The sequence below is a fragment of the Muscardinus avellanarius genome (genome assembly GCF_963383645.1).
Source record: "Muscardinus avellanarius genome assembly, chromosome: 8".
Taxonomy (NCBI): domain Eukaryota; kingdom Metazoa; phylum Chordata; class Mammalia; order Rodentia; family Gliridae; genus Muscardinus; species Muscardinus avellanarius.
In genome coordinates this window covers 10,658,652-10,672,003 of record NC_137794.1, presented here as the reverse complement: position 1 = coordinate 10,672,003, position 13,352 = coordinate 10,658,652, and the positions used below count along the sequence as shown (strand labels likewise).

Genomic DNA, 13,352 nt, shown 5'->3' with positions numbered 1-13,352 from the left:
TCTTGAATTTCTTCCATACAGAATGCCCATATGCATCCTCTATCTCTTTTGCAAATCAGTTATTCACTGAGTCTTTTTGCAAGAAATTTAGATGAATTTCGTTTGTGAGAAGGAATGCAGGTTGTGGATGGTCTTGGAGCTGCAGAGCAGTGTGGCTTTGGGCATCAGTGTGAGAACACAGCTTTAACCTGGTGCTGCTAGGTGAGCTGACGCGTCCCTTCCTCTGTGCAGGAGTCCTGAGCAGCCTCTCTCTCCGGATCTCAGGAATCCTTCAGCATGGCGGGGAAGCCCGTGCTTCACTACTTCAATGGAAGGGGCAGAATGGAGTCGGTCCGGTGGCTCTTGGCCGCAGCAGGAGTGGAGGTAGGAAGCAGAATTGACTTGCATTATTTTTATCTCTAGGTCATTGAGCACTTATTTAAGAAAGAGGGGTAGAAAACTATTTTTTAAGGTTCCCAAAGCAAAATCAGTTTTAGCCATGTGCTCTCTAAGATTGGGCTCTGAGGTAATCGGTTCTTTCACCAAAGTGCTCAGATACTGAGGTAATTGATGGTCGATGCTGAGCTCATCGAAGGTGTTACAAATAGTGTTCTACACAAGTGCTAATAAATACTGCTGAGGTTGTGGGGAAATAGGAAGCCTATTGCACTACTGGTGGGACTGCAAACTAGCACAGCTGTTATGGTGATCAGTGTAGAGGATCCTCAAAAGATTGGGAATAGAAGCCGGGCGTGGTGGCTGAGACCGAAGGATCACGGTTCGCAGACAGCCTCAGCTACTTAGTGAGGCCCTCTGCAACTCAGTGAGACCCGGTTTCAAAATAAAGAATAAAAAATAGGGCAGGGGCTGTAGCTCGGAGGTTGAATGCCCCTGGGTTCCATCCCCAGACCCGCAAAAAAATTAAAAAAAAGATTGGGAATAGAACTACCCAGCAATAGCGCTCCTGGGCATCTTCTCAAGGGAAATGAAATCAGAATGTTATAATGATATCCATGTTCATAGTAGCAAAATTTACAATAGCCAAATTATGGAACCAGCCTAGATATTCATCGACAGATGAATAGATCACAAAACCTTGGCATATACACACAATGGAATTTAACTCGGCCATAAAGAATAAAATCAGCCAGGCGTGGCGGCTCACGCTTGTGATCCCAACATTTGGGAGGCTAAGACCAGAGGATCAAGATTTGCAGACAGCCTTAGCTACTTAGTGAGGCTCTCCACAAATTAGTGAGACCCTCTTTCAAGATAAAGAATAAAAAAATAGAAATAGGTCAAGGTAGCTACACACCTTGGTCCAATGCCCCTGGGTTCCATCCCTAGATACACACACAAAATAATAAAATCATATTATTTTCAGGAAAATAGATGGAATTCAAGAATAATATACTAAGTAAAGCCAGTCTCAAAAAATGAGTAGACGTAGAGCCGGATTGGTGGCGCACACTTGTGATCCCAGCATTCGGGAGGCTGAGACAGGAGGATCGTGGTTTTGCGGCCAGCCTCAGCTACTTAGTGAGGCCCTTTGCAACTCAGTGAGACCCTGTTTCAAAATAAAGAATAAAAAAATATGGCTGAGGATGTAGCTCAGAGGTAGAATGCCCCTGGGTTCTATCCCCAGTACTAAAAAATAAATAAATAAATAAATAAAAAATTAGATTCTATGTTTTTTTATATGCAGAAGCTGGAGAGAGATTTGAGAATTCGGCAACATCAGATAGGGGGACAGAGACTCCAGGAGAGTGACTGAGGGGGGTTAAGGAAGGGAGATGAAGTCACAAGGAATTTAACAGTAGAAATCATGTTACCATTGTATACAGAACTTCCGATTCCAATATCAAAGGCATGCAGGGGGAGGGGGAGGGAGGGGAAGGCGGGGGAGGGGAGGCACCTAGAGCTGCGTGCATGCATTTTTTCTGACACTCTATATCCCAATATGATATAAAATTGTAATGTGCCAAATAAAAATTTAAAAAGTGTTCTATAATAAATAACAAAGAAAAGATATGGCAAGGAAAGAAGGAAGCAGGGGAGGAGGGTCCAGCTGGATACCAAACGTGAGGATGTAGAGAAGGAAAACCAAGGTATAGCCCTGACACATTCACCAAGATCATAGCCGAAGTGCACAGGCTCGGGGAGATGCCCGCAGCCCTCAGCATCCCGGCTCCTCCCCAAGCCCCGCCTCTGCACACTGCTTCCTGGGGACCACATCATCAATACATCTTCACCACGTGCACATCTGGGGGACACTTTGCTTTCAATCCATACAGGCCCTTTACTGCTATTGAACTCTTTCCCATGGCAGCAACAGCAATTATAATAAAATTGTGAATAACAACATACTCTCACATCCTTTTATTCTTTAGTTTGAAGAACAACTTTTTGAAACGCGTGAAGAGTTTGAGAAATTAATCCAAGGTGAGATAAAAGCCTTATTGCTTCTGATGCTGTGTTAGAGGAAAACAATTAATGATGCCTCTGTTCCTATGAAAGGCTCTCTCTGTCCCTCTCTCCCTCTAAATAAAAGCAGTGAAAATTGTGTAGATAGTAACTACCAGCATCTTATCTCTGTATAAGGAAGGTATTACCTGAATCTTACAGCTAGGGGCCTGGCCTCCAAGTAATAATTGTAGCTCTCTCCCCTGGGGTCCCCAGCCCTAGGGCTGATATGTTTTCTGCAGTTGCCAGCTTCATGATTCTGCACTGTTCTTTTGTTACATCTCAGTTTTTCAGGACCTGGTTAATTTCTCTCCATTAAATTCTCTGCCCAGCTGGACATGGTGGCATACATACATCTGTAAGCATAGTACTTAAGAGGCTGAGACATGAAGCTCACAGGTCAGAGAACAGCCTCAGCAAGCAGTGAGACTTATCAACCTATCAACCTAGCGAGATGCTTTTTCAAAATTAAAAAAAGAAAATAGGGTTGGGGTGCAGCTCAGAAGTAGGATGCCTCTAAATTCAATCCCTAGTACCAGAAAAAAAAATCTTCCTGCCAAAGTGGTGTGGTTTAGTTTCCCTGTTAGATCCAGAGAATAAGCAGAGGAGAACTAAGCTAATTGCAGGTATCACAATGAGAAAAGTGCGGAGCCAGCCTGACTGTTGCCCTTCTACAGAGAGACTGATAGAGTGACAGAAGGAGGGAGAGGAAGGGGAAAGGGTAGAGGAGAGGGAGAGGAGGGAGAGAGAGGAGGAGGGGAGGGGGCATCCATTTTTAAAATCAAGCCATTGCTTTTCTTAGTTATGGTTCATTGTGGTTGGTTGGCTTTATTACAAATAATCCTTAGACAATTTTAAAAAGTAAGTCCAGAATAAAGAGCGGTCACCCAGATGGGAGGTCAATGGGATTCCACTGGAGGGAAGGGATGGGAACCTCAGGGGACGTTTGTGTGGGACCACAGCGGGGAGGTGCAGAGTTCAAGGACTGCTTTGATTTCCAGACTGAAGCCAAATATTTATTCTTCCTCTTCGATAAGCAACAGGGGGTGATGGAAAGGGTTGAGGCAGGGCCCCGTGTCTTCAGGAAAGCACACAGGCAATGGGGATGCGCAAGTTAAGAAGGTCCCAGCCGGGAGTGCACGATTGTAATCCCAACGTTTGGGAAGCTGAGACAGGAGGATCGCGGTTCATGGACAGGCTCAGCTACTTAGTGAGGCCCTCTGCAACTCAGTGAGACCCTGTTCCAAAATAAAGAATAAAAAATAGGGCTGGGGGTGTAGCTCGGAGGTAGAATGTTCCTGGGTTTCATCCCCAGTACTGCAAAAAAAAAAAGAAGGAAGAAAGAGGAGGAGGAGAAGGAGGAGGAGGAGGAGGAGGAGGAGGAGGAGGAGGGGGAGGAGAAGGGGAAGGGGAAGAGGAAGAGGAGGAGGAAGAGGAAGAGGAAGAGGAAGAGGAGGAGGAAGATCCCATCCCAGGACAAGTTAACACACAGGCTGTTCCGTGGAGGTTCAATGGTAAAGAGTCTAAACTATTTGAGGGGCTGTAGCACAGGAGACTGAAGAATTCAAGGGGAGGCTGTGGCCAAAAGCATGTTTTTGTGTCTGCATTTTTGGTATCTCTCAGAATAATCAACACTGTATCTTACACTCCGTGTGTGTGTGTGTGTGTGTGTGTGTGTGTGTGTGTGTGAGAGAGAGAGAGAGAGAGAGAGAGAGAGAGAGAGAGAGATAGCATAAATATTTTTTTTACTTACTCTCAAAATATTTTGATAAATGCTACTTGATTACTTAGTCCCGTTTTGTAGCTCCTTTAGAGTTAAAGAAAACTTAGTTACTATTATCAAGAACAATAAATAATCCAGCTTTCCTTTGTGTATTTTAAGGTGGGACCCTGATGTATGGACAAGTGCCCATGGTTGAAATCGATGGAATGAATCTGGTAGAAACCAGAGCCATCCTAAGATACATAGCTGCAAAATACGACTTGTACGGGAAAAGCCTGAAAGAACAAGCCTGGTACAAAATCACTTCTTAGAACAAAACTTCCAAATAAAACAGAACACCAATATTCAGGCTCTGTAGCTGCCATACCTAGTGGATTTCTTCATAGATTAAAGGAAAATTAATTTCGTGCTTCTTAGCTTTTTAAAATTAATTATTTATTTAATTTATTTTTTGTGTGTGTGGTACTGGGAGTGGAACCTAGGGGCTTTTTCTATCTCCGGGCTACACTCCCAGACCTATTTTATAGTTTATTTGGAAACAAGTTCTCACTAATTTTTTCTACCTTTGGCCAGTGGGAGCCATCTTGCTCCTGAAAGTGTGTGCGTGTGTGTGTGTGTGTGTGTGTGTGTGTGTGTGTGTTACTAGGGTTGGAACCCAGGGGCTTTCTACCTCCGGGCTATACTCCCAGACCTATTTTATATTTTATTTGGAAGCAGGATCTCACTAAGTAGCTGCGGCTGGCTTCAAACCAATGCGATCCTCCTGTCTCCGCCTCCCAAGCACGGGAATTACAAGCGTGAGCCACCATGCCTGGCGAAATTGTTTTTTTTTATCTTACTCTAGTGGTCTCTGATAACTTCCTTATTATATGATATAATATAATATAATGACCCTTATCAATCTTGTATAGCTCTTTTTCCAGGCCTGGACTGTTTTTTCTCTAAGAAGCTATGGTTCTTTTTAATACAAAACTGTTTTGTTTTGTTTGTGATACTGGGGATGGAACCCAGGGGCATTCTACCTCTGAGCTACACTTTCAGCCCTATTTTTTATTCTTTTATTTTGAAACAGGGTCTCACTGAGTTGCAAAGGGCCTCGCTAAGTAGCTGAGGCTGGCTGCGAACCTTGATCCTCCTGTCTCAGCATCCCATATGCTGGGATTACAAGCATGTGCCACCACGCCCGGCTCTACAAAACTGTTTTAAAACAGGTCTTATATCACTAATATTTGTAAGTTGAAAGTGAATTAACAATTTATACATACTTCTTTCATTGGTATGTCACTATGATAAAGCTTTGTACATGTTATTTGTACTTGTTATTTTACATTTTTTTCTTTTATTATGCAGTACTGGGGATTGAACCCAGGGGCATTCTACCTCCAAGCTACACCCCCAGCCTCATTTTTTATTATTTATTATTTTATTTTATTTTTTTGCAGATCTGGGAATGGAAACCAGGAGCATTTGACCTCCGAGCTACAACCCCTGCCCTACTTTTTATTCTTTATTTTGAAACAGGGTCTCACTAAATTACCAAGGGCCTCACTATGTAGCTGAGGCTGTCCGCGAACCGTGATCCTTCAGTCTCAGCCTCTCTAATGCTGGGGTTACAAGCCTGCACCACCACGCCTGGGTTTATTATTTATTTTGGAACAGGATCTCACTAATTTGCGGAGGGCCTTACTAAGTAGCTGAGGCTGGCCATGAACCCAGGTCCTCCTGTCTCAGCCTCCCAAGTATTGGGATTATAAGCATGTGCCACCACGCTGGCCAATGACACAATCCTATAACAATGGTACTTTCATGGTAATTTCTTGCTATAAATACTCCCTCTCGGTTGACAGGGCTAGGCTGGATGATTCTCTGAGTCTCCCATGCAACACTTTACTCAGATGTTTGGAAGCTGCTTTGGGAGGGCTAGAACATATGGGCACATCTGGCATCTTTCTCTACATCCCTTCTAGATGTGGCTAGCTTGAGCGTCTCAGTGTGGCTCGCAAAGGCTGGCTGTCTACAGGGCAAATGTTCCAAGAGAAGCAGCAGGGAGCCGTGCGGCTTCTAATCATCGAGCCTTGGAAATCTGAGAACGTTACTTCACCATGCTTTGTTGGTCAAGAAAGACCCCAAAGCCCACTCATATCCAAGGAAAGAATGAGACTTAATCTCAATGACAAGGACAGAGAAGAACTTGAGATCGTCTTCAAGGCACCCGTTGTCAATGTAGATTAAGGCTAAAAGAACTAGGTTCCAGAAGATTAAAAGCCATCCCAGAGATGTCCCAGTAACCACACCAGGAGTCCCTTTACCGTCATGGCGCCTGCTGAGGCATAGAGCGATCTTCCATCATCTGGCACAGAGTGGTGGTTGGTGGCTAGTGGGACCTGTGGAGCAGGTTCTGTGCTATTAAATTGCTCTCCTGATGAGAATCTTCACTCCAGGTGGAGAGCTTTTTGACAAGATAGAGGTGGTTGGTTACTTCTTCCTCCACACAAATAACGTGTTAACAGAGTAATCACACTATTATTACATTTAAATAGCCAAGAACCATCTTTGCTCTATTCATGACTTTAGAATTATTTACTACTCTGCAAGCACATATTGTGTGTATTTCATTGACATTCATATTATATAATTGATATTCTCACACAAACATAACTCACACATTTTGGTCCGATAATTTTCCCTCTCTCCCAGCCAGATCTTTCTTAATTTCCCAAAGGAACAGCAATCCAGAATAAAACCTTGGCTCTAGCTCATGAAACAATACTCCACGGGGACCCCTGATAATCAGGCAGAGGAAACTGAGTCACTACATTAAGTGTTTCTCTGGTGGCCCATACCTGTACTCCCAGGACTTGGAAGGCAGAGACAGGAGGGTCACGGGCTTGAGGCCAGCCTTAGCAAGGCCCTAAGCAACTCAGTGAGATCCTGTTTCAAGATTAAAAAAATAAAATAAAAATAGGACTGGGAGTGTAACTCCAAGGTAGAATGGCCCTGGGTTCAGCATCCAGTAACTCTTTTCTGAATTATCACCCTCTCTCTAGGATTGACATGTATGTGGAAGGCTTGCGGGACCTCAGTGATATGATTATGTTCTTCCCACTCTCTCTGCCTGAGGAGAAGGAGATGAATCTTGACTGCATCCTCCAGCGAGCTACTACAAGATTCTTCCCTGTTTATGAGAAGGTAAGCCACCATCTGCGGCCCTGTTTTATGACTTGAATCAAGGAAAGAAAAACAAACCAATCTAAACACAAAGGCTTTCATTGGTGGATGAAAGATTGCCAAACCCTTTGCAAAAACTCAAAATCCCTCCCTCCCTAGCTGCTGTGAAACAAATCTGCTTCCCCTCCTCCCACTGGGGTCTTTCTTCTGAGCTGTACTTTATTTTATTTTTTTTAGCATTTCATGCATAACATAAGCACTTTTTGTGGTTCTGGCACTGGTAGAATTTCAACTACTTGACTTACTTCTGGAGTAAAAAATGAGCCTTATGAACAGAATTCTGGGGTGGGGGAACCCTTTACTAATTAAAAAGAGTCAAGGAGGGAAGAGAAATTTGATGCACTTTTCAAAATATTTAAAATAACACTTTGGTTTTTATGTCTCTACATTTTAACATCTGTAAAACAATGTTAACCTGAAGAGCTTCTGCTCTGAGCAAATGCATAGCCTGCGCTTCCTAACACCAGCGCTGGGCACCTTCTTTAGTTGTTCACACTCTTCAACTTGCTTATAAAAATGAAGAGCCGGGCGTGGTGGCGCGCGCTTGTCATCCCAGCATCTGGGAGGCTGAGACAGGAGGATCGTGGTTTGCAGACACCTCAGCTACTTAGTGAGGCCCTTTGCAGCTCAGTGAGACCCTGTTTCAAAATAAAGAATAAAGAATAGGGTCAGGGTGTAGCTTGGAGGTAGAATGCCCCTGGGTTCCATCCCTAGTACCAAAAAAAAAAAAAAAAAAAGATGTTTGGGCCAATGCTAGGCAGCTTTTTTGTCATTTGGAACAACACCTGACAGGAACAACTTAAAGAAGGAAGGATTTTTGGGGGGATCTCAATTTCAAGAGTTTGAGTCCACGGTCCTCTGGCTCCATTGTGTTGGACCCGAGGTGAGGCCGAGTGCCATGGTGATGGGAAGCGGCTCAGCTCTCAGCTCATGGCAGCCAGGGAGCAGAGAGAGAGAGAGAGACAGACAGACAGACAGGGAAATAGACAGAGAAATAGAGACAGAGACAGAGAGAGAGAGACAGACAGACAGAGAAATAGAGAAATAGAGACAGAGACAGACAGAGACAGACAGACAGACAGGGAAATAGACAGAGAAATAGAGACACAGACAGACAGAGAGAGACAGACAGACAGGGAAATAGAGAAATAGAGACAGAGACAGACAGAGAGAGACAGACAGGGAAATAGACAGAGAAATAGAGACACAGACAGAAAGCACGAGAGAGATGGAGATCAGGACAAGACAAACCTTTCCAGGGCCCCAGTGACCTGCTTCCTTCAGCTAAGTCCCACCTCCCAGTCGTCCACTTAGGTAACAATGGGTTAATCCATGGCCAGAGCCCCAATCAGTCATTCCAGAAACCCCACCCTGGGACCTTGCTGCCTTGCTGAGCCATGCTTCTAACACAAGACTGGGGAACTTTCCAGACCCAAACTATAACAGGTGCTGAGATAACACTGCTCTCTTTACAAAGAAAGTACCTTTCAGCCGGTCAAGCGTGGTAGCACACCCCTTGTAATCCCAGTACTTGGGAGGCTGAGACAGGAGGATCTCAGGTTTGCAGCCAGCCTCAGCTAATTAATGAGGCCTCTGCAACTTAGTGAGACCCTGTTTCAAAATAAAGAAGAAAAAATAGGGCTGGGAGTGTATGTTGGAGGTAGAATGCCCCTGGGGGTAGAATGCCTCTGGGTTCAATCCTGAGCATCACAAAAGGAAGAAAGAAAGAAAGGAAGAAAGGAAGGAAGGAAGGAAGGAAGGAAGGAAGGAAGGAAGGAAGGGAAAGAAAGGAAGGAAAGAGAAAGAAAGAGAGAGAAGAAAGAAAAAGAAAGGAAGGAAAGAAGGAAGGAAGGAAGGAAGGAAGGAAGGAAGGGAAAGAAAGGAAGGAAAGAGAAAGAAAGAGAGAGAAGAAAGAAAAAGAAAGGAAGGAAAGAAGGAAGGAAGGAAGGAAGGAAGGGAAAGAAAGGAAGGAAAGAGAAAGAAAGAGAGAGAAGAAAGAAAAAGAAAGGAAGGAAAGAAGGAAGGAAGGAAGGAAGGAAGGGAAAGAAAGGAAGGAAAGAGAAAGAAAGAGAGAGAAGAAAGAAAAAGAAAGGAAGGAAAGAAGGAAGGAAGGAAGGAAGGAAGGGAAAGAAAGGAAGGAAAGAGAAAGAAAGAGAGAGAAGAAAGAAAAAGAAAGGAAGGAAAGAAGGAAGGAAGGAAGGAAGGGCCTTTCAAAGGGCAGTATAAGGAACCTCCCCAGAGATGGTGCAAGGACTGACCATCATCCCAGAGCGGGGAGAATGCTAAGGCCATTCTGTAGAGGGTCACAGGGCAGGTGCAGGGAGAGGACATGAACAGAAGATGCAAGAGAAGCCGCAGTCTGCAGTGTTCAGAATAAGCCAGGAAGATCTAAACTCTTTCAGTGGAAGTGAATCTCCAAAAGAGAGGGGTTGGCTAAGCGGCAGAGAACAGGTTAGGAGCCAGGCCTCTTCTAGAAGACTCTCTGCCTAGTCAGAATCACTTTACATGACAGGTGACGTCCGTCCCTAAGCCTCTGCCGTCTCCTTCTCTACTGTCACACAGGCACTGAGGGACCACGGGCAAGACTTTCTCGTGGGCGGCCAGCTGAGCTGGGCGGATGTGCAGCTCCTCGAAGTCATCTTAATGGCGGAGGAGTGCAAACCCAGTGTGCTCTTGGGCTTCCCTCTGCTGCAGGTAACGCCAGCCACAGAGACCCCAGGACCGCGGAGAGCGAATGCCGATCGTTCGTTTATCCATCATTTAAGAACCTGCTAATTTCATGATGCTAAGATCTGAGCTAGACACATAAACGACGCCCTCAAGAAACGTCGAGTCAGGGAGACAGGCGCATATTAATAGAATGTGGTCAGTTAAAAACTAAAATATGGGAAAGGAGATGAGGGCCACCTGGACCGGGGCAGGGATCCTTGTAGGAGTTAAGCCTCAAAGGCTTTGTCTGGGACATTTCAGTTGCTTTCTGCTTCCAGAGAAAATAGGAGGGAATACTCAAGACAGTATCATCCTAAAACAGCCATTACCCAACAATTGTGACTGCTGGCGAGGCTTACCGTGTGCCATGCGTTCTACCAAGCACTGAATGCACATCCCCGTGTGTATTTTATTCCATCCTCAAGGTAGATAGGAAATAGGACTCAGAGGTGAAGTAACCGTCATACTGTTAGTAGGTGGTAGGACTGCAACTCAAACCCCAATCTGCCTGACTTGCTGTAGTCTGAGTTCTAAAAGATTGGCTTTCCTTGTAATCTGTTTTATTTATTTATTTATTTATTTATTTATTTATTTATTTATCTTTTTTTTTTGGTGGTACTGGAGGTGGACCCCAGAGGCTTTCTACCTCTGGGCTATACTCCCAGACCTATTTTATATTTTATTTGGAAACAGGGTCTCACTGAGTTGCTGAGAGCCTCACTAAGTAGCTGAGGCTGGCTTCGAACCTGCGCGATCCTCCTGTCTCAGCCTCCCAAGCGCGGGGATTACAAGCGTGCGCCACCACGCCTGGCTTATTTATCTATTTATTTATTTATTTATGTGGTGCTGGGGGTTGAACCCAAGGGCATTCTGCCTCTGAGCTATACCACCAGCCCTATTTTTTCTTCTTTATTTTGAAGCAGGGCCTCACTAAGTTGCGGAGGGCCTCACTAAGTAGCTGAGGCTGGCCACGAACCCGCGATCCCCGTCTCAGCCTTACGTACTGGAATTACACATGTGCACCACCACACTTGACTAATCTACATCATTTTTTGTTGTTGTTTTGTTTTGTTTTGTTTTGTTCTTTTTGCGGGTCTGGGGATGAAACCCAGGGGCATTCGACCTTTGAGCTACACCCCAAGCCCTATTTTTTATTCTTTGTTTTGAAACTGGGTCTCACTGAGTTGCAGAGAGACTCACTAAGCAGCTGAGGCTGTCCTCGAACCGCGATCCTCCGGTCTCAGCCTCCTGAATGCTGGGATTACAAGTGTGCGCCACCACGCCCGGCTTCTACATCGTTTTTATACAATGTCATTTATTACATATTTTTGAAACTTTAATGATTATATAATATTCCATTTATTGTGCTTAAAAGAGTGAAAATCACAAACAACTTGAATGTCTAATACCTGATAATTGTTTATATATGAGGCTACATTTGTTGAATAGAACATTACATAGTCACTTAAAGAGAAGTTTTTATATTATAAACAAATATTACCAAACACGAGAAATGCTTATGGCATAAGAAAAATGAGGACCTCTCCCTATTATCCACTAGGATGCACTAGAAAGTTTGCTTTTGTAGGTAATATAGTAATAGCATCTTAATGAGTATTTTTTCACATTTAAGTTTTTATTGGCTGGCCTGATGGCGCATGTTATAATCTCAGTACTTGGGAGGTTGAGCTAGGAGGATCGCAAATTCATAACCAGACTCAGCTACTTAGTGAGGCCTTCCACAATTTAGTGAGACTCTGTTTCAAAATAAAGAATAATAAAAAGAAATAGAGCTGTGAATGTAGCTTGGAAGTAGAATTCCCCTGGGTTCAATCCGTAGTACTGAACACACACACACACACACACACACACACACACACACACACACACACAAAGATTATCTTGTTAGAGCTGGCATAGTGGTGCCTATCTGTAATCCCAGTACCTGGGAGGCTGAAACAGGAGGCACACAAGTTTGAGGCCAGCCTGAGACTCTGTTTCAAAATAAAAATTTAAAAAAAGGGCTGGGATATAACTCGGAGGTAGACTGTCCCAGGGTTCAATCCTCAGGTACACACACACACACACACACACACACACACACACACACACACACTATATATATATATATATATATATATATATATATATATATATATATTACAATTTTTAAAATGGAATTGCTTGGTTATAACCTATAAAGATTTTATTTGATTCTTGAGAAATATTACAACTTACCTTCTACAAAGAAAATATTGCCTTGCAATGCTACACAAAGTATGAAAATTCCATGTTTCCTACCCCTTCCTCCACCAGCAGTGGGAATAGACACTTTACATACTTCTCATATGTAAGAATGTGCCTCATTTGCATTTTACTTTTTTTTTTTTTTGGTGGTACCCAGAATTGAACCAGGGGCATTCTACCTCTGAGCTACAGCTACACCCCTAGCCCTATTTTTTATTCATTTTGAAAATTTTATTTTAGGGTCTAAGTTGCGGAGGGCCTCACTTGGTAGCTGAGGCTGGACTCAAACCTGCGATCCTCCAGTCTCAGCCTCCCAAGTACTGGGATTACAAGCGTGAGCCACCACACCTACCCTGTGCTTTACTTGATTTGCTGTACTTCTTTCTCATGGCTTGTGATACCTTGCACTTTAGGAATTCAAGGTCAGAATCAGCCGCATCCCCACAATTAACAAATTTCTCCAACCTGGAAGCCAGAGGAAGCCACCACTGGATGAGGAATCCATCGCAACTGTGAAGAACATCTTCAAATTTGAACATGGCATGTTTCTCAAAAATATGAGCACTATCGTGGCTGAGTATTAACAAGTAAACATGTCTACGCAGCTCGAAAAAAACTTCACACTACTTTTGTAGCATGGTCCCCCCCAAATATCCTAAGGCCCTATTAATAAAGAAATAGACACCCAAAACTTGTAAGTCTGAAATCTCGATTTTTTCTAAGATAATCAGACACTGATGAGTCAGAAGCATCCAAATAAGAATTCTCTGTTCTAGCCGGGTATGGCGGCACAAGTCTGTAACCTCAGTACTTGAGAGGCTGAGACAGGAGGATCGCGGGTACCCGCCAGCCTCGGCTACTTAAGTGAGGCCCTCTGCAACTTAGTGAGGCTCTTTTTCAAAGTACAAAATAAAATAGGGTTGGGGGGTGCAGTTCAGAGGTAGAATGCCCCTGGGCTTAATCACCAGTACCACACACAAAAAAGTGAGCGTATGTATGTCAA

At 43.9% G+C, this 13,352-nt stretch overlaps 1 protein-coding gene across 1 annotated transcript; it reads left to right on the top strand.

The window, feature by feature from the left end:
• Positions 1 to 276: 276 nt before the first annotated feature.
• LOC308265999 (glutathione S-transferase-like) lies at positions 277 to 12,933 on the top strand (the record flags this gene model as incomplete). The annotated part of the gene is made up of 6 exons (XM_080700064.1): positions 277 to 363; positions 2,370 to 2,421; positions 4,325 to 4,457; positions 7,213 to 7,354; positions 9,956 to 10,087; positions 12,763 to 12,933. The coding sequence occupies 6 exons, from the start codon at positions 277 to 279 to the stop codon at positions 12,931 to 12,933; spliced, it is 717 nt and encodes a 238-aa protein (XP_080556190.1).
• Positions 12,934 to 13,352: the final 419 nt, after the last annotated feature.